General features: G+C 37.5%; 1 protein-coding gene, 2 long non-coding RNA genes and 1 pseudogene across 3 annotated transcripts; 2 read left to right on the top strand and 2 right to left on the bottom strand.

The window, feature by feature from the left end:
* The first annotated feature begins 10475 nt into the window (after positions 1-10475).
* Positions 10476-11071, top strand: LOC148693260 (uncharacterized). Its single transcript, XM_088679207.1, has one exon. It carries the CDS (start codon positions 10548-10550, stop codon positions 10965-10967), a length of 420 nt encoding a protein of 139 aa, XP_088535333.1. The 5' UTR covers positions 10476-10547; the 3' UTR covers positions 10968-11071.
* A 4232-nt stretch (positions 11072-15303) lies between these two features.
* LOC148693259 (uncharacterized) lies at positions 15304-16444 on the bottom strand. The gene is made up of 2 exons (XR_015953094.1): positions 15959-16444; positions 15304-15785 (listed from the first exon to the last, which is right to left on the bottom strand). It is a non-coding gene; the product is annotated as an uncharacterized LOC148693259 (long non-coding RNA).
* A 3333-nt stretch (positions 16445-19777) lies between these two features.
* LOC137741868 (uncharacterized) lies at positions 19778-21374 on the bottom strand (annotated as a pseudogene).
* A 3054-nt stretch (positions 21375-24428) lies between these two features.
* LOC148693258 (uncharacterized) lies at positions 24429-24990 on the top strand. Its single transcript, XR_015953095.1, has 2 exons — positions 24429-24529; positions 24915-24990. It is a non-coding gene; the product is annotated as an uncharacterized LOC148693258 (long non-coding RNA).
* Positions 24991-25822: the final 832 nt, after the last annotated feature.

Below are 25822 nucleotides of genomic sequence, written 5' to 3'. Positions count from 1 at the left end.
ATATAACATAAGATTTTATGGTATCCACTAGTGTAAATATTTTAAATTAAAGATCGAATTCATTCATTGTATTCATATAGGATCAAAGAGTGTAGTTGTAAAAAAAACATCAAAATCGGAGTTAAAATAACTGTTAAATCGTGATTTTTCATTTATAATCGTCGAAAAGTTTTGTCCAGTTACTTGATCTCTGAATGTTTGTTTTTTGCGATTTTTGGCGTATGCGATCTCGAAGTATATACAAATAAGTTTGACGGTTGGATCATTGAAACTAGTTTTGTAGAACGCGTATCCCATCATAACAATAGATTCATTAACACTTAAAGTTTATTTATACTTTCATTATGTATAACATAAGATTTTGTGGTATCTACTAATGTAAATATTTTAAATTAAAAATCGAATTCGTTCATTGCATTCATATAGGGTCAAGGATGTAGTTGTAAAAAAATCATCAAAATCAAAGTTAAAATAACCGTTAAATCGTAATTTTTCGTTTATAACCGTTGAAAACTTTTGTCCCGTTACTTGATCTTTGAATGTTTTTTTTTTTTGCAATTTTTGGCGTATGCAATAACAAAGTATATACAAACAAGTTTGACGGTTGGATCGTTGAAACTAGTTTCGTAGAATGCGTATCCTATCAAAATAATAAATCCACTAACACTTAGAGTTTATTTATACTTTCATTAAGTATAACATAAGATTTTGTGGTATGCATTAATGTAAATATTTTTAATTGAAGATCGAATTCATTCATTGTATTCATATAGGGTCAAGGAGTGTAGTTGTAAAAAGTCATCAAAATTAGAGTTAAAATGAAGGAAACTAATGAAAAGGGCTTGAAAAGTTTTAGTTTTAATAAAAAAAACCATGTTATAAGTTTTGTTTAATGATTAATACAAGGCCGATAATAAAGTAGTCCAATTAAAAATTGCCTAACTATAATAAATTATGATTTGTCGATTTTACCCCTAACTTTTTTAGGTTAAGTTCCAGATTTTCGTCGTTAATGGAGTTCATCGTTGTTTGCAAACCTTCTTCTTTTTCTTTGAAACAAAAATATAGATCCTCATGCTATTTAATTTATATTTTGTATTATTTCGTTGAAACGTGATCGTAGTTATTATTCATAAAGTATTCGAGGTACTGTTTTTCAATTTTTTTTCATTAGTGGAGTTCATCGTTTGTTTCTCCAGATAATAAATTTGAGATCTGTATATTATTCAATAATAACGACGGATCACTGTTTCTGGACTATAAAAATAAACTATTTCTGGATTTTAAGTAACATTATTTCTAGAATCTAAGTCACTGTTTATAGAATCTAAGTTATTGTTTCTGGAATCTAAGTCACTATTTCTGGAATCTAAGTCACTGTTTCTAGATCCAAATGAAATAGTCACACTGTTTCTTAAATGTAAGATAGAAAATAAATAGTGAAATTCATTGTATTTGGATTCAAAGCAAAATAAGCATCTTGTTTCTTAAATATAATCAACTGATGCATGAAAGAAAATAAACAATCAAAGGTTAAAACATAGATTGTTTCTGGAATCTAAGTCACTGTTTCTGAAATTTAAGTCACTGTTTCTGGATTTTTGTTCTTTTCTTTCCAGATACAGTGTTTGTTTATGCACAGAAAAAACTAACACTGTATCTGATTTTTTTTTTCCATAAACAGTGTTATGTTTTGGGTTCTCCAGAAATAGTTTTATGTTTTGGTTTTTTTTTTTCCTTCCTATTTACAAACGCCTGACATGTACGTACATCACCGGAACCGTAGGTCCTTATTAGATCTGATGGAAATAAAATACTAACACTATAAATTGTTCGTGGTGCAGATAAGAGGATGAGGATGAGGATGATGACGAGGAAGAGGAGGATAAGGGCATGAAAGAGGTAGACAATAGTTTTAGATGGTTTTTTATTAAACTTTGAGCCATTTTGGTTAAATAACATTTTAGGATGGTTTTTGGTTAAATATTTGTTGGCCCAAGCCCTTTTCATTAAAGCTCCCTTAAAATAACCGTTAAATCGTGATTTTTGTTTATTTATATAAGTGTAGTTGTATACATGCTGACACAACCCGACCCGGAATGTCCACTAAAACTCTGAATTGAGCTGTGCTGGCTTCGTCACCTTCCGAAATCAAGACGTACTGGCCGTCACGTCTTGATTTCGGTTGGGGTGTGTCATATGCGTTGCGCAAACCAATTTTATTTTATTTTTTATTATATTATAAATTTTAAAATATAGTTGTTTTCATAAGTTTTTATTATTTTTTAAAAAATTTGCGCGATAGATATCAACATTTCGTCGTCTAATAGTTATTTACTTATTTTTTATTTATTTTTATATTTTACATTGTTAAACTAAATTTTTTTTTATTATTTTCTTTGTGCGACGAATACATATTTGGTCACCTAAACCTTATTTATTTTAATTTATTTATATTTTAAATTGTAAAATAAAATTATTTTCTTTTTTATTATTTATAAAAATTATTTTTATAAATTTTGTGCTACGAACCAATATTTCATCGCGCATAATCCTTAAATTTGGACGGGAGCCAAAAATGGGATGCGGGATTTTTTTTTTTAAGACTTTGCACGACCAATTTTTCATCGCGCAAAAAACTTTGCACGACCAACACTTCGTCTCACAAAACTCTAAAAATTTATGTGGGCACAAAAATTGGGACGTGGGAAATTTTTTTTAAGACTTGTGCGACCAAATTTTCATCACACAAAACTCTAAAAATTTGGGCGGGCACAAAAATGAGATGCTGGAATTTTTTTTTTTTTAAGACTTTGCACGATCAATTTTTCATCACGCAAAACTTTGTGCGACCAACACTTCGTCGTGCAAAGCTCTAAAAATTTGGGCAGGCACCAAAAATGGGACGCGGGAAATTTTTTTTTAAGACTTTTCGTGACCAATATTTCATTGCGCAAACTCGTATCCTTCGTCGCGCAAAGTGTTATGGCTTTTAAAACCAAAGAAACTCCTCCACCATTTTCTCAATGTCTTTCTCTACTCTTACCTCTCCTCTCTCTTTCCCTCTCCCCAAATCCGACCCTTTCTCTCACTCTCACTCCTCTCACTTAATCTTTCTTCTCTATCTTCACTATCCCTCACTCACTCACTCTCTCATCTCTCTCTCACTATCTCCTCTAATTCTCTCACATTCACTCCTACTTCTCATTCTCACTCACTCTCAATCTTGCCAAAAGGTATATTCTCCCCAAATTTTAATTTACTTTGTTAATTTATGTGTACATTTGAATATATTATATATATATTGGATAATTTGATCACTACTTTTCATATGTAATTTTATTTTGAATATGTCAATTTAAATTAAAGTAATTAAAAAAAATAAAATCATACAATTAAATTAAATTAAAAAAGTAAAAATTCGAAATATCTTGCGCTACCAAATATTTTGTTGCATAAACAATTAATATAAGAAATAATAAAATAAAAAGTCAAAAACCTTGTGCGACAAAATATTTAGTCACCCAAAATATTAAATTAATTTATTTTAATTAAAAAAAATTTAAAGCAAAATTTAAAAATTTTAAATATTTCATCGCGCAAAACTTTGCACGACGTTAATCTTCGTCGTGCAAACTCTATGGTCACGTGCTTTGCGAGATGAACTATCCGTGACCAAACTTTCGTCGCACAAGGTTTTGCGCGACGAAATTATACTTTGCGCAACAAACTTATTTCGTCAACCAAAGTGTTTTTTGTAGTAGTGTTAAAATGCATTGATGTATAGTAGGACTCAAAGTGCAGACCACATATCTAAATATTTGGAAGAAATCTTTAGAGGACAGACATAAACATCTACAAGGCCTACCGATCCGAATGAAAATTTATAAATTAGACATCTCTCGCATGAGTATACAATAAACGATCTTATTCGAATGAAAATTGGTGGAAATGATTTGGTGGGGTGATTGATTGAGAAGTTTGGGACACTTTTTGAGGTTTTGATTTGGGATTAAGGATTAGGGATTTAAATTGAAATATAAGACAAACGAATTGGATTTGTATATGTAAATTAGGCCAATTGATTAAAATAGTGTACCTGCTTTCTTGTTCCTTAGTTCAATCTTCCTTTTAGATTTGACTATTTGTAACTTTTATTGCCCAAGATAGAGGGAATATATATGGAAAAATAAAGAACCGAAATGGTGGACTGGACGTAGGATAAGAAATGAAAACAAAACCTACTAGAAATTGATTTTCGTTTTCAGTTTTCATTTTGTTTACTCTTTCCTAACCTCCTGCCGCCATTCCTCCATCTTTGCTCATCCCTCCTTTATCCTTCATATTCCCCCTCTATACATAACAAAAAAAATAAAACTGAAAACGAAATGGTATTCAGAGCAAGCCAGAATATGTGAAGATATTTTTGCAATTTTGGCTTGCTATTATCTTTGAAATCATGAAATATTGGAGGACTTTTGATACATGAACAAATATGTGAAACATTAAGTTAAAATCCAGAGAGAAAATCAAAGGGTTCACATTTGAAAGGCAAAGTACATACATTGTTCAACTTATTCACAGACCAGCACCGGAAAGTGCAAATCCAATTGTTTCGCAACTAAAACGTTCGAAAGGAAATTCCGACAAATACCAGCTCATACGATAACATAATGATTGAAGTTTGTACTGCTCGTCTAACGATTTTACAAGACATTTCAATCTTGCTTCTGGGTTGGCACGATCTGTCTCCAGAATCCTGCCAAGGCACTACCCAAGATTGAATGACAAACACTGGAAACAGCATATGGTACCGCAGTTAGGGGGTTTCCGAAGTGCTGACCGGCTAGAACAATTCTGAGCACTGAATTCTGAAACATAGAAGAGCCGATAACAACACTCGCAGACAACTGATAACGCATACAAATTGACATGGATTCTTTCAATCATACATACACACACATCACACGTGTGCACACCCACACAATACAAGCAATCTATGGCTTTGGTACAAAATGAAATTAACAATTGACTGTAATGTCTTTTCGATTGAATAAATGTATGCAATGTCTTTTCACTAGAAAGTAAACAGCAGTGGAAAAGCTGTGAAACTCTCTTTTAAGAAATCCAGAAGAAGAAAAAACAACCCAATGATGCTTACCAGCATGCCAACCTCGATGGAGATAGTCCTTGATGATGTGACATCGAGCCCAAGCATCCTTGAAAATATGTAACCAAAGAAAAATCCACTTGCATGAAGAAGAGCGGAAGCAAGTACCACTTGTTTACCAGACGTAAGGATTGCAGATGAACTCTGGGCAATTGCATTCCCACAAAGAACACCTACAGTTGCTACAGCAATGGGTGGCATCACGGGGGAGGCGAATTTAACCGGGCCTTGGAAATACTGATTCAGAAATGCACCCGCCAAAACAGGGAGCAGTACAACCTGTGTTCAAAGCGTATGGTACCTTTATATAATTTAAAACAGCAACAGCTATAACAAGACGAAGGCAAAACAATTGAAAGCTTTCCTGCAGTGTTGAGAATTAGAGCCCAGCTGCATCTACTGCAACATATTGGCCGGCAAGTTTAGCTGTGAGAAATGGGGTCATGATCTACAATATGAAAGGGTAAAAGAAGTAAGGTTCCTTGAAAAAAGCTTATAATTCAAGTCATTAGTAATAGTAAGTGGTAGCCAAATTTCTATGATTATAAATCCAAACAAGGGAATTGGTGATTTCAATTTAAAAATTCTGATTTTTGTCCAAATTTCAAGTTTATTTCCCATGCCCAAACGGTGGGTTAAGGTCTGATCTTTCAGCAGATCACTTTAGGTTGAGAATCGAACAAAGGAAAATTTTATTCATAATTCATAATTAACGAATCATTTCCAAAGGGAGATAGTTTGATGCTCCCCGTAGCTTTTGACAGGCAAAAGAAATAGATATTGCAGAATGTTAATCAGAATTTAATATTTCCGCGAGTTTTAGCAGAAATTTTGATTCAAACTTATCTTTCTAACTAGTTTTCAATGTATGTGCAAAAGTTCGGACCATACCAGTACACCACTTAAAGAACAAAAAAATATCAAAAGAAATTTATGTCAGTTTACCAACCACGGCTGATAACGTGCTTGCTGCTGTCATTAAAACCGAAAGTGCCACATTTCCACTGCAAAAACAACAAGGTCATCAGATCCTCTGAGAAAAGTAGACTTTTGTCACCCTAGTTTTTGAAAGTTTTAGTATCATCCCTTTCGGTCTTATTCATCTGAGCAGCAAGATGGTACGCAAGGTGCAAGTGAAATGTAGGCGTGCCAATCCTGTAATATTTTTTCAATATAACATACCCATCCAACTCACCAACACTCTGTTGGGGCTGGCAACAGAAAGGGGTGGGACAATTACGACAAGTTTGTCAGGATGCAGAAGATGAAGCTTCTGCAATGGTGTTATCAGAGAGATAAATCACTAGTACAAAAATCAATTTGCGCGACGGAAATTTGCACGACGCATCAAATTTCGTCGCCCAAAGTGTGTTTGCGCGACCCTATCCTAAACGCGTCGCGCAAAGCTATTTTGCGCAACGTACTTTGCGCGACGAAGACGACGTCGCGCAAAACAGCTTTGCGCGACGAATACATCATCGCGCAAAGTTGCATTGCGCAAAAGACGTTTGCGTGACCCCTATATGCGTCGCGAAAGATTTTGGCGCCAAACGAAGGATCGTTACCGCTTTTTTTTCCAAATTTGCGCAACGAAGGCAGAAACACGTCGCGCAAAATAGCTTTGCGCGACGTAGTTGGGAAGGCGTCGCGCAAAACAGCTTTGCGCGACAGAGTTGTACCTACGTCGCGCAAAGTCCTTTTTTTTTTTTTTTTTTTTTTTTTTAATCCCTTTTGCTTTTCTTTTGGGGTTCTTTCATTGCATTTTCCTTTATGGTATCCACTTGTGTAAATATTTGAAATTGACGATCCAATTAGTTCATTGTATTCATATAGGGTTAAAGAGTGTAACTGTAAAAAATCATCAAAATCAGAGTTAAAATAATCATTTGATCGTGATTTTTTCGTTTATGGCCGTCGAAATAGTGTGTCCCATTACTTGATTTCTGAATGTTTGTTTTTTGCGATTTTGGCGTATGCGATGTCGAAGCATATACAAAATAAAGCATGTCCATTGATCTCCGAGAAATTACAAGTGCGTACAAAAAAAAAAAAAAAAAAAGATTGCTCATTTGTGAAAATCGTCTCTGGCCCTTTGTGCTACTCTTGAACTGGGCAGCAGGATTCTTTTGGTCTCCCCCGAAGGTCTGAGCTTACCCCTTCTCTGGAAGTGTATCAACCGTTGTAAATTCCATCTTCTCTTTGGTGATTGCATTGAGGCTTACTCTTGAACGGGTTCTCCCATCGTTGATTTTCCTTTGTGCTACTCTTGAGCTGGGCAGCAGGATTCCTTTGGGTCTCCCCCGAAGGTCTGAGCTTCCTCTTCTTATCTGTTTCTTTGTTCAATCTTTCCAATTCGTATTGAAAAGGGTTAGAGGATAGCTCAGCATTTGCTTGTCTCTACATGCTTCAATGTATCTTTTTCCCCTTGCCTTACTTGCTCCCCCTTGCAGAAGTGGTCCCTTCTCTGGAAGTGTATCAACCGTTGAAGATGACTACTCGAGAGCAACGCTAGGTAAGCAATCAGGAATAGATTCCAGGCAGTTGGCTCCAGATCGGAAGACTGGCTCCAAGTGCCGGCTGATTGCTTCTTTCACTTTGCTATGCGAGTAAGAACAAGGACAAAGAAAAGGACAGGGAAAGAGCATGATATGAGATACATTTGCTTTTGACCTTGATGATATGAGATACCTTTGCTTTTGAAGAAGCGGTGAATGAATCAGCGCATGTATTTCCTCCTGGGTCATATGTACTCCAGGTATCTGGTATCATCTTTGGGGAAGAAGAAAAATTTGAGTATTTCAAAAGGCTTTGCTGGGAGTGCGCCCTCAGAGGTGAGGGAGAGTTGGTGGGCATTTTCTTCAAGTCTGCCTTGCCATAAGAGACGAAGGTCGACAGATATAGGGATTTTCTGAATAGAAAGTGGTGGTACTGTTCTTTTACCCTTGTCGAACGAACGGCTCTTCGATTTCTGAACGAACGGCTCTTCGATTTCTGAACGAACGGCTCTTCGATTTCTGCATGGCAAAAGTAGTCACGGGTGCGGCTCTTTTGACAAAGCTTCACGTGATTTGCGGAGGAAAATCCGGCTCTCTGAATAGGTGGACGCATCGCCTTGGCATTTTATAGAGTTATCTATCACCACAACAAACACACTCTGAAGAATTCCCATTCTTGAAAATCGACTCCGGCCCTTTGAGAATTAATTTCATCCACCCCTTCTCTTTGAACACTTTGAAAAAATGGCAAACCCATCAAACCTTAGCTTAGAATTAAGTCTCAGCAGTGATACGGGCGCGCCGCGTCAAGGTAATGTATGGCGCCCTTCTTTCCTATCTTCTAACGGTCCCCTTACAGGTGAAGACTCCGTGATCCAGGACGCCACAACAGCTACAATAGTAGCTAGGAACCTCCTCACTCCAAAAGATAGTAGGCTGCTGTCAGGACGGTCCGATGAGTTGGCCGTTCAAGAGTCCCTCGCACTTAGTGTTCAGTGTGCGAGCTCTGTGTCCAATATGGGCCAACGCCTACTTGCCCGCTCCCGTCAGGTGGAATCATTGATGGCAGAGGTGGAAAGTCTCAAGCAAGAGATCAAACTGCTTAAGCATGAGAATAGAAGTTTGCACGTGCTTGCAAACAACTATTCGACGGGCATGAAGAGGAAGCTTGATGAGCTGCAAGAATCCGAAGGTCGGATTCAAAGTGACCGTCAAAGGTTTTCGGCTTATCTCCAGAGGCACCTTTTTCCTGGGTCATCCAGCATTTGTCCAAGTATTGAGGCCTCGAATGCTCTATATCCGATGCCTTCCGCTCCGATGCCTTCCGCTTCAATGCCTTCTGCTCTGATGCCTTCCGCTCCAAGAGTTTTGCCACGTAGTGGGGCTTCAAGCAAACAACCTTTGTGAAAGTTACATTCTTTTATTTATTTATTTTTTTTTTTTTTTTTAATGCACATGCTTTTTTCATGGAATCTCGTCAAGTCAAGGTTTATCCTAAACCTAATTAATCAACTTTATTTATAGCACATTGACGGACTCTACAGCTTAATCAACATATACCACTCTTATTTAATAATTTAAATTGTGATTCTTTAACAATGACAGAATAATTAATATATACTTTACAACTTAGAAAAATAAGTGCAAAAGAAAAGCGGATTGACACTTGGTTAAGCATAAGCCATGCAAATCCATTAGCATGATTAGGATATGCCATGATTAAAATCCATGGAAACTCTGTCGGTTCTTTGAAAACAACGTGCCAGAGGACTCCAATTCGGAAAGATATCATCTTCATGTCTCTTCTTCTACAGCCTGTAGATTAAGTGATTCGGACTCTTGAAATTTAATTATACAACAAAAACTTATTATAACTCTTCCATGGCTTCAAATTCACCTCTAACTAAAAAGAAATTAGTTCCACATGTTTAACTAAATCCACCTATTTTTTTTTTTCTTTACCTTCATCATTGCTTCCCAACATCATCATTGCTACCTCTTTTTTTTTTATGCCGTCCATCATTTCCCTCCTTCCCGTAAAAACCCCAGTTTTCCTGTTTCCCTGTAACTAGGTTTTCCCTCTTTCCCTCTTTATTTCCCTCTTCCCTTTTTCCCTCTTTCTTTCCCTCTTTCCCTCCCGTATAAACCTCTTTCCCTCTTCCCTTTTTCCCTCTTTCTTTCCCTTTTTCCCTCCCGTATAAACCTCTTTCCTTCTTCCCTTTTTCCCTTTTTCTTTCCCTCTTTCCCTTTTTCTTTCCTTCTTTCCCTCTTTCCCTCTTTCCCTCCTCACTTTCTTCTCCCGAACTTCCTCTCCACTATCGATCCCCCTTGCACAAAGGAAGAAGACAATGATTTTTTTCAGGACCTCAAGGTTTTATTTCTCCATCTTTTTCTTTGGTTTTTACGATTTTTCCTCTCTTTAGTTTTGTTTTCCCTCTTTTCAGTATTTAATTCACTCTTTAGTTTTGATTTCCCTCTTGCAATCGACTTTAATTTGTAGAAACATGCTTATTCACTCTTTTCATTCTCTTTGCTTCTTTGCAGATTTATGAAGTTGAATCAATTATATCAAATTTGTGGTATGTACATAATACTTTAATAATAATTTACTGTTTTTGTTATTTTTTTTTAAGTTTTTTTTTAATAATTTCATTCAAATAATCGCACTAACATTTATATTGTATGTTTAACAGAAGAAATCTATTGCTGGCAAGAAAGCTCGGGACTCAAAGACACTTCTCCACCATTCCGGTTCAAAGCCCTTTTCGTATAGGCTTGAGGCACGACGTCAGGTAAAAGTATATTAATTTTTAAATTTTATACATTTTATTTTTTATTATTGACTAATAAAATTTACTTAATGATTTTTTTTACTTAATGTTATGGTGGAAAAGTCCACTGCTGTTCTCCAAGAAGCAACATCGCAGCTTCCCCCGGAGACCCCGATCGAGGACGTCAATGTACCCGAGGATGCAGATATTCAGATCGTGACTGAGGTCTTGGATCAGAAGTTGGGTCGTCGTTATGGCAAGATTGTTCGATGTATGGGGAAGGCGGGGGTTCGTGAGACGGGTGCCTCCTCTTCCAGATCGTCCACAGGAGAGGTCAATGCCTTGAAGGAGGAAGTGACAACCCTAAAAGGTCAGCTTGCGGCCCAGGGCGAGTACATTAAGGCCCAGGACGAGAGGATGAGTATGATTGTACAAGCCTTAGCGATGTCCGGCCTCCAGATCCCGATGCCAACACGTGATGTTGCTCCACCTTCAACTTCCCAGCCACTTCACCCAGCTGATACCCAGTAGCATGATGTATCCTAGAAGACTAGTAGTTGTTTTTTTGTGTTTGGACATCTTGTGTGTACATTTTTATATATTTTATAATTAAATACTTTTTCTTGGTTTAATAATTATTGTTTAGAATTTCATTACAATATTTATTAAAAATTAAATAAAAAAAATTCTTTGGCCAAAAAAAAAAAACAAAGGGTTTGCGCGACGAAGAAGTGATCTGCGTTGCGCAAAACCACTTTGCGCGACCCAGGTTCTTAGTTGCGCAAAGTTGTTTTGCGCGACGCAGGTACATTTTTATATATTTTATAATTAAATACTTTTTCTTGGTTTAATAATTATTGTTTAGAATTTCATTACAATATTTATTAAAAATTAAATAAAAAAAATTCTTTGGCCAAAAAAAAAAAAAAAAAAAAAGGTTTGCGCGACGAAGAAGTGATCTGCGTTGCGCAAAACCACTTTGCGCGACCCAGGTTCTTAGTTGCGCAAAGTTGTTTTGCGCGACACAGGACCTAGGTTGCGCAAAGTTGTTTTGCGCGACGCAGGACATTCGTCGCGCAAAGTGGTTTTGCGCAACGTAGATCACTTCTGCGTCGCGCAAACCCTGCTTTCACGCACTTGGCGCAACGGTGAATGCGCGACGAACATCCGTTGGGCTAATTTTTGCACGACGTTTTTTGACTTTGCGCTACGAAGGTCCTGCGTCGTGCAAAGCCTTTTTTGTACTAGTGTTAAAGCATATATATAGAGAGAGAGAGAGAGAGAGAGAGAGAGAGAGAGAGAGAGAAGAGAAAGTTTCGAAGAGAAGAAAACTATCACTGAATAATATCTCAATTGTATTGAATGAATTTACAGTAGCAGTACAAGTATATATATTGTCATAGCCTTTTCTTGCACACTAAGTATACTCCACTAATTGGTTTTAACAACTTAACAACTTAATGCTTAACTTCTTGACACCTGCCATCATCTGGAACCTTCGTATCCTTACATCCCCCCTCAATCATATGCTTGGATGATCCAAGCATAAGATTGGAACAATGTTGATGAAACAAAGAATTAGACAAGCCCTTGGTGAAGATGTCTGCAAACTGCTCATTGGAAGAAACATGTTGAACATTGAGGTCTCCTCGAATAACCCTCTCTCTGACAAAATGACAATCTATTTCTATATGCTTCACTCTGGAATGGAACACAGGATTAGAGGATAGAGCAATAGTCGATATATTATCACAATATATCACTGGGGCAACACTAAGAGGAATATGCAAATCACATAGCAGCTGCCTAACCCATGCCAACTCAGCTGCTGCAATGGTAAGAGCTCGATATTCTGCATTTGTGGAGGACCTAGAGACTGTATGTTGCTTCTTAGAAGCCCAAGAGATGGGACTGGAACCAAAATAAACAATGTGTCCAAATGTAGACCTCTTATCATTGGGATCACCAGTCCAGTTAGCATCACTATAAGCTTGCAAGTGTAGGTTTCCAGATTGAAAATGAAGGCCATAATCCAAAGTACCACTGAGATACCTTAAGATCCACTTGACAGCCACAACATCAGAATCCTTAGGACTATGCATAAACTGACAACACTGATTTACTGAGAAAGCAATATCAGGCCTAGTGAACGTTAAATACTGCAAAGCACCTACTATACTTCTGTATTGTTCAGGGCTGTGATAAGGAGCACCTTCAGATTTAAGTAACCTATGATAGGGTAAACAAGGAGTAGCACATGGTTTCGAGTCCTGTAAATCAACCTTGTGAAGTAGATCTTTGATATACTTGGTTTGAGAAACAAATAGACCTGTAGACAAATAATTGATTTCCAAACCCAAAAAATAGTGCAATTGCCCCAAATCCTTCATATCAAATGCCTTTGTCAAGTCTGTAATAATTACATCAATTAACTCAGAAGAGCTCCTAGTAAGGATGATATCATCCACGTATAACAACAGAACCACAGTTCCAAGAGAAGAGTGTTGAACAAATAAGGAAGAATTTGCAAGTGAAGATTTAAAACCCAATCTAGGAAAATAGCTAGTGAATTTCTCATTCCAAGCTCGAGGAGCTTGTTTCAAACCATACAAAGACTTGTTGAGCTTACAAACATAATGAGAAGGATGATTAGCACTCTAAAACCCGTATGGCTGAGACATATAGACTTCTTCATGAAGATCACCATGCAAAAATGCATTTTTAACATCCAACTGCCTTAATGACCATTTAAACTGTGCAGCCAAGGCTAAGATTAACCTAAATGTTGTAGGTTTGACAACTGGACTGAAGGTCTCATTATAATCAATACCCTCTTCTTGACTGTAGCCTTTAGCTACTAATCGAGCCTTGTATCTGGCTATGGAACCATCTGGATGCCTCTTGAGTCTATAAATCCACTTACAACCCATTAAATTCTTATCTAGAGGCATGGGAACCAATGTAAAGGTATTTTAAGCATGCAAAACATCTATTTCTTCCTGCATAGCAACTTTCCATTCATGAACTTTAGTAGCTGCCTTAAAAGTTGTAGGTTCTATAATATCAACAGAGGACTGAACACTCGCAGAGAAAGCCTTCTTTTTCCTTATCCCACTTTTGGACCTAGTTTGCATAGGGTGCAAATTCACAATAGGAAGAGGAAGGACAACTTGCACATTTTCAGTTTGAAAATTTGGATCACTAGGGACAACAAACTGTGTAGATGATTCAGAGGTTGATAATGTGGTAGGAAAAGATTCTAGAGCCCTAGGAATATGTGTATTGGAACACTCTGAGGCATTAGGGGTTGCAATAGATGAGAACTTTATGGCTCGAGAGGGTAAAGAAGAAGATTGAGTGGGAAATGATGAAACGATGACATTCTGTGAAGTGACCAAAGGTGGATTGTATAGTGCAGATGATGATGGAGGTATATATGATGAAGATGCACCAACAGATTGAATGAGAAAAGAATAAGGAAAACTCTCCTCATCAAACAATACATGCCTTGAAACAAGGATTTTTCCAAAGATTGGATTAAGACATAAGTAACCCTTATATTGGCATGCATACCCTACAAAAACACATTGTGCCACTACAACAGAAGTAGTCATTACTAACGAAGATTTTCTGAGGGCCCCAAAAACTGTCGTAAAAAGCACATTTTGCGACCATAAAATATGGGTCGTCGGTAACATGGCATGAAACAATTTTTTATTACCAACACACATACTGTCCTCGGAAAAAGTCTCAAGTTTCATCGGAAATGCACTTTTGTTTGGCAGGAAGAATTGGCACCAATTGTATTAACGACGAGTAAAGTTCTTATTGGAAATAGAATGGTTATTTCTGAAGGTTTACTCATGTTGACGAAATTGATTTAGTATTTTCGAGGAAAAAAAGGTCCTCTCGGTAATTTTTTTATATTTTTGAGGGTAAAAATCCTCTTGGTAATGCTTTTATATTTTCGAGGGTGATTAGTTGTTGTCAGAAGTTATCATATTTTTTCCGACAAAATTTTTTCTTTGTCAAAATAAATTTTTAAGGCATATGGTTTTGTTGGAATCAATTATTTACCAATGGTCACATGTGTCGCTGGAATATTCTTGAAATAAGTTTGATGCTTAATTTAAATTCTACAATAAATAGATCATATAACTTAGAATACATATGGAGAAGATTAGACCATAAAATTAAAAATAAAATCGTTGAGCAAAAAAGTGTATAACTTAATATAGTATTCTATGACAAAGAAATAATTTGCATGCCTTTGTTAACTCATAACATTAAATAGTACTATCCACTAGTGCAAATATTTTAAATTGCAGATCAAATTCGTTTGTCGTACTCTTATAGGGTTGAGGAGTGTAGTTGTAAAAAATCAGCAAAATTAGAGTTAAAATAACCGTTAAATCGTGAGTTTTCATTTATATTTGTTGAAAGGTTTCATCTTGTTACCTGATATCTAAATGTGTATTCCGTCAAAACGATAGATTCAACAAACACTTGAAGTTTATTTTATACTTCCATTAAGTATAACATAATATTTTGTGGTATCCACTAGTGCAAATATTTTAAATTGAAAATCAAATTCATTCATCATACTCTTATAGGGTGATGGTACAAGCATGAATATTGTGATGGTAATATAGTAGTTTGTAAAAGGGTAATAGCAGTCTCAAGAATGTGTCTATGCTTTCTTTCAGCTGGACCATTCTGCTCCGGGGTATAGGGACATGACTTATGATGTATGACACCTTTATCAAATAAAAACTGTGTAAATATGTGGCTTGTGTACTCACCACCACCATCACTTTGAAAAACTTTAATATGGGCAAAGAATTAAGTAACTAAGAAGTTATAAAAGTGAACAAAGACACTGTAAACTTCACTTTTATTTACTAATGGGAAGATCCAGGTAAACTTGGTACATTCATTGACAAAGCTTACATAATATTTGTAACCTTCAACTGAGACAATAGAAGAAGGCTCCCAAACATCACTATGTATCACTTCTAAGGGTTTTACGACTTTATTTGCAGGAAAAACGAATGGCAGTTTGGTGAACTTGCCTTCGTGACAATCTGTACAAACAGAAAACACATTATCAACAGATGTAGGGATTTTAGATTGACTGAACATTGTAGAAACAACAACGTTGGATGGATGCCCTAATCGTTTGTGCCACAAATTTATTTTGACTTGTTGTCCAAGATAGCATGCTTGGTGCTTAAATGATGCAGTGTACTTTTGTGCTTGAGAAAATAGGTGGTGTGGAACATGGAAAGGCATAAGGTAAAGACCATCTCTACACAATCCCTGGAGGAGGATTATCCTTGTGAATTTGTCCTGAATCCAAAAACAGAATTCATCACAAATCAATCTGCATTTGTTGTCTTTACACAATCTATATATGGATAATAGATGTTGAGACAAATGAGGCACATGAAATATTTTCTTCAACTCAAATGCATAACTAGGAGTTTTCAAGGTAGTGGAACCAATATGAGAGATTTTCAAACCTGTACCACTAGCTATGGTGATTGTTTCATTGCTAGGAAATGGTTTTGCCAGATTGAGAGTAGCAAGATCTGAGGTCATGTGTGAAATAGCACCCGTGTTAGCCACCCAAAAAGACTCTTGAGGTGCAAAAGGTTGATAAATGGTGTGTATGGCAGTGAGATTAGAGGAAGCTAGTTTCCTTTGGTAAGAGAAATTTTCCCTGTGATAGCACTGAATAACAGTGTGGCCAAACTTCCAACAAATCTAACATTGAACTCTGGATGATGAAGAAATGGAGCTAGAATGCCGTTGAAAACAATCTGAAGCTAGGTGACCCTTTTTGTTATAGATTTGACACACATGAATATCAAAGCCATGCTTGGAACAGGTAGAGACCTGAGGCTTTGGTGAGCCAAGAATTCCAACACCATTATTAGGGGCACATTGAATCTGAAGGGAGAATGAAAATTGTTTCGTCCTCTTCCTCTTCCTTGAAAGCCAGAAGTATGAAAATTGTTACAATGATGAGTTGCATGAGAGCATGATCATGCATTTTCAGATTTGAAAGTCATCAGTTTCAACTCCTTCAAGCTTAGAATCTTTCTCAAATCGAGAAGGACATCGACGAGATCCATCCACAAATCCAAGAATTCCATGACTTTCAAGTAACAATTGTAATTGATAGTGCCAAACAAGATAATAATTTCTATCATCTAACTTCACAGTAACAGATGTATTCACATTTGGAATGAGATTTGTAATCGGAGATTGCACAATTTGCAACTGAGTAGAAGTCACCATAGTTCTATCACAATTTCAAAGAAATGAGGAATTTCTTGAAAATATTTGAAAAATTATGGTTTCAAACTGCACAATCTTGAATATACAGAAGCAGAGATCAGAATCAAAGAGAAAGAACAAAGAATTTCAAAGTAGAGAGAGAGAAATTTTAGTCAGACATTTCTTCAAACGCATGGCGAGCAGTCAGCAGAAACAAATCACAGATCGCAATTTCACAAAAGGAGAAACTGGTAGCATCAAATCAGAGAAGGCAAACATGTACCGATCTTCAAAGAGAGTGCGCGGAAGCAGAAAGGATCTCAGGATCGAAGAAACGAATCCTCAACCAGCGAAGATAACATGTCAGGATGCAGAAGATGAAGCTTCTGCAATGGTGTTATCAGAGAGATAAAGCATATAGAGAGAGAGAGAGAGAAGAGAAAGTTTCGAAGGGAAGAAAACTGAATAATATCTCAATTGTGTTGAATGAATTTACAGTAGCAGTACAAGTATATATATTGTCATAGCCTTTTATTACACACTAAGTATACTCCACTAACTGGTTTTAACAACTTAATACTTAACTTCGTAACACCTGTCATAATCTGGAACCTTCATATCCTTACAAAGTTGATACTATTTCAGATGATTCATGTACCGTGCAATATAAGTTACAATGTTGCTGTTCCTGCAACGAATTAACCTGGGAAAAATTGTATTCAGAAAGAGCGGTGAAGATTGAGTAAACATAACAACGACATCTACGAAAAGACTGGCACAGATACATACCACCTGGGCAGCAACCAACCAATATCAAACCAGCTGCACAATACGATGGCAAATTCAAAAGCTTGCTCACAAAATATCCTGATAAAGGCATCACCTGCAAGTAGTACTCACCATTTAAATCGTAAATGTTACATATTTGCGCCTAAACAGATCAAAGGACACATAGCCACAATTTTTCACCCCATTACAAAACAACATGGAGTTAGAAATGTTTGCAAGATCAAAGTTGTTGACACTGGAGCCTAAGATAACAAGAGGATGAACTCTGGAACTCTGCAGGGTTAACTAAGAGTACTAAAAAAATTTATATATTCGGAGTCACCAAAAACAATGACATTTGCTTGCAGGCTTGAACTGGAAGATTAACACAAATATCAATGATTTTATGTGATATGAACACAAAGGCTAATTACTACAATAAGCAAAATAAAATGAAACAGCTTAAAATTTTAGGTTAGGTAGTTAAATATATCCTAGTACACGTGTATACTGTGAGAGAAGTCTGCTCTTTTTATTTTTTAAATGGAGACTTGGAAGAGTACTTCAACATTCTTTTTGTGTATGTGTAAAGAGTAATTGATCACTCCCTCTCTTCTTTTCTTTGTCTAATCTAACTTCTAACTTATACAGGGGTTATTCAATTCATGACGCTCATGGCAACTCTTGAGCTTTCTTTGAGAACTGTGATGGAACTCAAATTCTAAGCGGCGTAAGAATTGAAGTATTCCTCTGGGTTATATTTTGTTAATTCCTTCTGGAAATGTAGACTTTAACTAACCCATAAAACCTCAACCTGACTTCTCTCATTCAACCTGCACCAAAGTAACTTTGTCGCTAATCTCAAGAACCACTTGAACCACCAGAGTCAAGCTGATTCTTCCTTGCCTTGTTTTGGCAAAACTTACAATGTCCCCACAAATTCGTGCATGTCTAATCTGAAGCATAGGTATTCGTAAGGTTTAATCGGTCACTCGTCACCTTTAGCCGTTGCATATAAATTAAAAGATTCTCTCTCACCTTTAGCCGTTGCATATAAATTTAGAAGCTGAGAGCACCCTTGCCTCATCGTCTACCAATATCTCTGAGGTTGATATCAACCCTAATTAAAGGTTTAATTTAGTGTTGTTCAACGAGTTCAATTATCTCCCTTGGTCAAGGGCAATAATTCTAACCCTTTGAGGAAGAGCTAAGCTTAGCTTCATCAATAGAATCATTCAAGCACCGGAGAACACCTCTCCATATTATGCATCATCGATGTGCAAGGACCAGTTGATCATGTCATGATTACTTAACTCCAAAGAGAGGAAAATTGCTGAAATCTTCAACTATTTTGAATCTTCACAGAAGTTATATGAAACAAGGTAAGAGAAATGTATGACAACCAAATAACTCAACCAGAGTTTTTTGGCTCAAAAGAGATAATGTTACCCTTAAACAAGAAATTAAGTAAGTTCTTTGTTCAACATCTCGGTGACCTCTCCTCACTACAACGTCAATGTGGAGCGAGTTGGACGCTTATAGGCCTCATACCACCGATATTACTGTACTGTTGAAGAGTGATGAGGAAGAAAAAATCTTCCAATTGTTAGTCGGTCAAAGTTCAGTGTATGAAGATTTGAGGAGCCACATGACATTTCAAAGTAGCTCAAACCCACCGTTCAAAAGCAGTTATGGGTCCAATCTTGCAGCATCTTCCTCACTAAACCATGCAGGTCAAACTCCCAGTGGTGGTTTGTTAGATTTTACGTCAAATCCTACTACATTGATCAATGAGTTTGCTTCCTACCTTCAACGCAAAATTGGAGGGGTCAGAGTGAAGAAAGAGTGAGAAGTGGAGCCGAGAACCACACTACTCTCCTTGGGAAGTTCACTGGGTTTTTGGCAAAAGCAGAAGGAATACCGCATGAAGACACTGGAGGTATCTTAAATACTTTTTCAATAGCTCAAAATACAAGTCTTGTGCATGATTATTGGATATGGGTGTCATTGATCACATGACAAACCAACCTACAAACTTGCATGATTTTCAAAAAATGTTATCTTAAGTATCAGTTGTTAATGGTAGAGAAGTTTCAGTCATGGGCAAAAGGAAAATTAAGCTAATATCCAAACAAAGTTCAGTCCATTGTCCTTTATGTTCCATTCTTTCCTTTCAATCTCATGTCAGTAGGAAGGATCACCCAAACACTAAATTGCCTAGCAATTTTCTCACCCCATAATGTGACTTTTTAGGACATAGTTACCGGAAAGATGATTGGTGATGGCTTCTTTCAAAATGGCCTTTATTACTTGTCTATGAAGTTTTCACAACTAAAGGGTCTACAAGTCAGTACAAGTAGTTGTTCAAGTGATGAAATTTTGTGGCAATAGCTCCCTTATTCATTCCATCCTTGTACTCAATACAAAGATCCTTATTCAACCCACAACTCACATGAAATGCCAAAGGGCATTTAAGCTCAGACCACTGGATAGCACACCCTCTTGAACTCTCACAAACATAGCACCTCTCCTTCCACCGCCTTTTCAAAACCATGGAGCAATTAATCCCTTCCCGGCCTTCAGGATCCTTGAATAACACTTCCAGTGTAGAAAGTGAATCTCACATTGATGAGATGAGGGACTTTGCATGTGCTTATAAGGTAGTTGGGCTACTTCTCATATTGCGAATTGATTTTATGGTGGAACCTTAACTTTCTTCATACTATCAAAATAGGATGGCCCACGTGTGAAGCCCATCGACCACACTTGCTCCACGTCACTTGAGTTATATTATCCACGTGTTAGGCTTGAAAATTCGCCACATGTAAAATGACGTGTTGAGAGTGAATCCTACATTGATGAGAGGAGAGACCTTGCATGAGTTTACAAGTAATTGGGCTATTCTCCATATTGCAAATTTTATGGTGGAACCTCAACTTTCTTCATCCATGACATAAAGCTCGTACACAATGTGTGCCTACCTGCCGTCTCCAGTGGGCTTTATTACGCCTAAATTAACAGGACACAAGCAGCAAGAATAGGACTCAATGTATTGGGAATGCACAGTGGAAAATGCGCATTTGGCGCAGAACCAATCGCGTTTAAGATACCTTTACAAGGGGATTTCCATAGTAGGAGGCATGAACCATTAGATCACACCCGTCACAGAACACAATTAGATCTGATGGATCTTCATCTGCGCTCTGACAAACAGCACAAAAAAAAAAAACCCATCATCTTCTTCATTGCACTCTTCATCCCCTGCAATTTCTTAGCTTTTCTGTTCTTGCTCTTGGGTAATCTCGATATTTTCATTGCAGCAATTTTTAGATTTACCCTCCACTTCCTCCATTTTCTCCACCACCTCTTCTTCCGACTTCGACCCAAAATGTAACTTGTACTCAACATTAAGGTCCAATGTCGAAAGGTGCTCTCTGGGAAACAAATCGAGCTGAAACGCCCAAACCATTTTCTTGGCAGGCACAGAATAGGTGAGATGGTAGCGGCGGAGGCAACAAGGTCAGGGAGAATGAGTTGGTCCCTAAGCGCATTTCGCTTTTTCCCCAGAATGTGCAAAGGGGACAAAAGGGCATCCTTCTGCTGCTGCCACACGAGTCTGAATCTCTTGAGAGGAGGTGGGCCATGGAATCTCTGATCCATTTGTTGGTCTGGTTTTTGGGCAAATAAAAATGGGCAAAATGATTTGGTGGGAAGATTGATTGAGAGAGTTTGATCTCTTTTGAGGTTTTGATTTGGGATTAGAGATTAGGGATTTGAATTGAAATATTAGACGAACGAACTAGATTTGTTGTGGGAACTTTGAAAGTTACGAGCCTTCGTTTTCATTTGAGTTTTAGTAGCCAATATTTGAATTTGGCGGGAATTTAAGTTTTTGGTTGGGGGAATTTTGGTACCAAAAGTATTTGGGTGAGAGGTCTGGCTTTGTTGTTGGGCTTGGGCCTTGGGTTACGATTTGAGAGAAGTTTTCTCTCAAAATGACTTGGAGATTTTTTTTTCTTTTTTTTTTTGGGTGTAAGATGATAAGCCGAAAATTGAAATCTTTCGATCTAAACTTTGTAGATGTAAATGAGATCAATTGGATAAAGTTGTGTACTTGCTCCCTTGTTCCCCAATTCAATCTTTTGGATTGGACTATTTGTAACTTTTCTTGTCCGATATAGAGGCAATCATATCCAAAATAAAAGAATGGAAATGGTGGACCGGACATAGGATAGGAAAGAAAAATAAAAACAAGTAGTGTTACACTTATCACATTTTTCATACCACATTTATATAATCTCTATAATAGAGGTGTAACCCACCAATACATGTTTAACTTATTCACAAACCAGCACCAAAAACTACAAATCCAACTGTTCCATAGCTACTACATACGGAAAGAAATTCCGACATACGTTGCCAAGGCATTACCCAAGATTGAATGACAAATGCTAGAAACAATACATGGTATTGCAGTTATAGGATTTCCGAAGAGCTGATCGGCTAGAACTATTCGGGCGAAGATTTCTTTAGGGAAGGATCCTCGAACCTCAACACAGCTCCCTAAGGGATTGGCACTTTGGATGTGTAGTCAGGGTTCTTGCTTGTTGATGTGCTACAAGACGAGGACAAAGTTAGTTTTGAAATGTGACTTTATGGGGCCTTAGGTGTAGGCCTTGGGGGTCATAATCAAAACTAACTAAGTGTTAGGCGTGCCACTGTTATCTCAGTATAGCAGATGTAGAACAAGAGTGTTTTTAGTCAATTACTTGCGCCCCAAGTTACTCGGACTTCTTGTTATCAAAGGATTGTCATGGATGGGTTAAGTCCACGTTAAATTCTTTTTCTTGCCTTGTGACCAAGGACTTTTAGTTCATAGTCTTGTATGTTCAAATGAAGGGAGTCCAAGGCCCTTTAAGTCATTTACTAGATCTTGATTGATTTTAATGAAAGCATATTCATTAAAATGACTAGATCCAGATACAAATGAGACTCTTAAAGTAGGAAAACTGATGGAAACAACTTGAATGCATACTGGAGAATGCACTAAGTAATAGATCTACAAATTCAGAAAACAAACAAAGAGCTTCGGGCAAGATTTCACCTTGTCTATCAAGGTTGAACTTCTTGCAATCACTTCTCTTTGTGTTAACAGGGGTTTATGTGCTAAAACGGGTTGGATGGTAAACAAGATTGCACGTGTAACATCCCACATCCCCCAGGGGAGTGGATCCTCTAAGCCTTATATGTATATTCTCATCCCTACCAAGCACGAGGCCTTTTGGGAGCTCACTGGCTTCGAGTTTCATTGGAACTCCGAAGTTAAGCGAGTAGCGTGCAAGAGCATTCCTATGATGGGTGACCCACTGAGAAGTTCTCGTGTGAGTTCCCAGAAACAAAACCGTGAGGGCATGGTCAGGGCCCAAAACGGACAATATCGTGCTACGGTGGAGTCGACCCCGGGAAGTGGCAGAGCCTGGGCCGAGATGTGACAATTTGGTTTCAGAGCCTAACCCTGGCCGCGTGTGTGCCGACGAGGACATCGAGCCCCTAAAGGGGGTGGATTGTAACATTCCACATCGCCCAGGGGAGTAGATCATCTAAGCCTTATATGTGTATTCCCATCCCTACCTACCACGAGGCCTTTTGGGAGCTCACTGGCTTCGAGTTCCATTGGAACTCCAAAGTTAAGCGAGTAGCACGCGAGAGGATTCCAATGATGGGTGACCCACTGGGAAGTTCTCATGTGAGTTCCTATAAACAAAACCGTGAAGGCGTGGTTGGGGCCCAAAGCAGACAATATCGTGCTACGGTGGAGTCGAGCCCTGGATGTGGTGGGGTCCGAGCAGGGATGTGATAGCATGAGGGAATCGATACTACGATGGTTGAAGGTAGCATAGCTTTAAACTAGAGAAAGATAGGCTTTCTAATGAAATCTAGACAAGAGATAGCTTGTCGCTAAAAATGACTGAATTTGGGTTGATTTCAACTTTTGGATGCAAATCTGGATTGAGAGTAGAGTTTGTATGTTTGTTTGTTTGATTGGTTGAGTGTCCTTGTCTCTGGGGCCTCTTCTTCCTTTTATAGGCAAATTAGGCCGATTGTTGTAGCTTTGTTCTTGCCCGAAAGCATCTGAAGGGTAGTGAGTCATCAACTTTTTACTTGGAATGCCACTGAAAAGTGTTTTTTGGCTGGTAGTAGGTTAGTCTCCATCAGTTGTCACTTCAATGGTAAACAAATGGCTTATATTTGGCTGAGAAGGCTTCAATTTGCCTCTAGGCTTGGTGCTGGGCTTCGGGCAAGTCTTCATTTAAGCTCAACATTCAAATATTAACCCAAACAAGAACAATTCCAAGCATCGAATTCTGAAACATAAAATAGTCGATAACAACACTCGCAGACAACTGATAACGCATGCAAATTGACATGGATTCTTTCAGTTATACGTACACGTCACACATGTGCGCACCCACACAATACAAGCAATCATATGGCTTTAGCTAAGATATATCATATATGGCTTTAGCTAAGAGAGTGGGGGAATTTAGTTAGATGTTTGGGGTTTGGTGGTGGGATAATAGGATCGTTAGTCATATTTGGCAGGAAAGAAAAAGAGAGAAAATTGAAATGCGTCAAACGGTGGAAGAAAGGGAATAGAGAGTGTAGAAAGGGATTGGTTTAAAATGGTAAAGATGATATTTCCTCTTCATATTATTGTTAATTATCAAAAATTTATTGCTAAGATATATCATATATGGCTCACTTCCTAATTCATAAATAGTTCTTATTCGCAAGTGGGGGCATAACAAGTTTTCACTTTGCTTTAAGCGAAGTAAGCAGCCATTTATTGGCAAGCAAAACCACAGCTGAAGTAACCTTCCACCACCTGCTTAAAGAAAGTTGTCTCCTTGTTATGAACACACTTTTCTTTTCTCAACCCATTTTTGCTTATTACAGAACCACAACTAAGAGATTGGAGTTTGAGAGAAACCTAGTGTAAGTGGTAGTTGCTGGATTTCACAGTTTGGAACATAGTGAATCAAGTAAGTTTCTTTGTCTTGTTTGCTTTGCTTCCATCTTTCTTAATCTCTATGCTGCATTGTTATTGAGCTTTGATTCGGTTTTCAGTTGTCTTCTTTGTCATTTGCACCTCTTTTGATTATTCACTCAGATATCATTGCCTTGTTTTTCATTGTTCAAATCGTTTGTAGTCGTACGTCGAATAACATTTGAACTTGTGGTTGATTCAGTTCGTCTGAATCATAGTGTTTATGCCTTCTTTGTGAAGGAGTCTGGACCTCTGATCAGTTGGATAAAGTCATGTAACCACCTTGTGAATAAAGCCTCATTGGATTTACTGATGAGGAATTACAGAAGCTATTTGTATTGTTATTAATTCATTGGATTCTTGTGTCCATTCTATTGCAGATAACCTTTCTCCCGCCACTTCTCTGCTCCCTGCTAGTCCCACCACGAGACTATCGCCTTCCGTCGTGAAAACCTCAAGACCACCCACTAGCAGGACGTGGCTGACGTCGTCACTCGAGGGATGGGACAGGGAGGATTAGGTGGAAGATGTGAAGGATGATGTTGAACTCGTCAGCGGTGACTCAGGTAAGGTCGAACTCATCGGAGTGGATGGGTACGATTGTCATTTAATCCTTCATTCCATTCCAACCTGAGCGTACACCAAACGTAGCATGGAACCTCTGTTCCTTCCTGTTCTGTCCCATCTACGCGCGTACCAAACGGTACCGCATATTACTTTGTAGTGTAAACAATTTGGTCATAGACTTTAAAACCTTCAATTGGATAGAGACGTGGAATTACTGAACTAGCTTGAGTGTAACGAGGATATTTCTGGAAACTTGGTTACATAATAGTGTTAGTCTTAGGTCACATGATAAGTGCTATAAAGTGATGGAATACGTAAGAATTTTATGTCCTTTTAAAAATTTGGATGTTTAAGCAATAAATTAATTGTCATGCACTCACTGCTAAAGTTTTCAACTATAAGTTTGTCAAATAACTTAAGCATCATATCCAAGAAAAGAAAAAGAAAATATAACTATAGTTTGTTGAATTTTTTTTGAGAGACCGCATTTTTTAACTATTAGTGTATTATTTAATGTGGTAAGTGATATGTACATGTCATGCCTATTAATTAACTAGTAAATATGCCCATGCATTGCTGCGGGATTAAAAATTATATTTAAGATTATGCAAATTCATTCACTTCATAATTAAGCAATGTTTGAGTTCGCAATGTTTGAGTCAAGAACTAAGGATTACAAATGAAAAAACCAAAAAAAAAAAAAAAAAAAATGAAAAAAAAA

The sequence above is a fragment of the Pyrus communis genome, chromosome 11 (genome assembly GCF_041283825.1).
Source record: "Pyrus communis isolate YQ-2024b chromosome 11, ASM4128382v1, whole genome shotgun sequence".
Taxonomy (NCBI): domain Eukaryota; kingdom Viridiplantae; phylum Streptophyta; class Magnoliopsida; order Rosales; family Rosaceae; genus Pyrus; species Pyrus communis.
The sequence above is the reverse complement of the archived record's forward strand: the minus strand, read 5'-3'. Positions and strand labels throughout refer to the sequence as shown.

What these genes read in the sequence shown, in the direction of transcription:
- LOC148693260 (XM_088679207.1), top strand. Translation starts at nt 10,548, where the DNA reads ATGGTGGAAAAGTCCACTGCTGTTCTCCAAGAAGCAACATCGCAGCTT.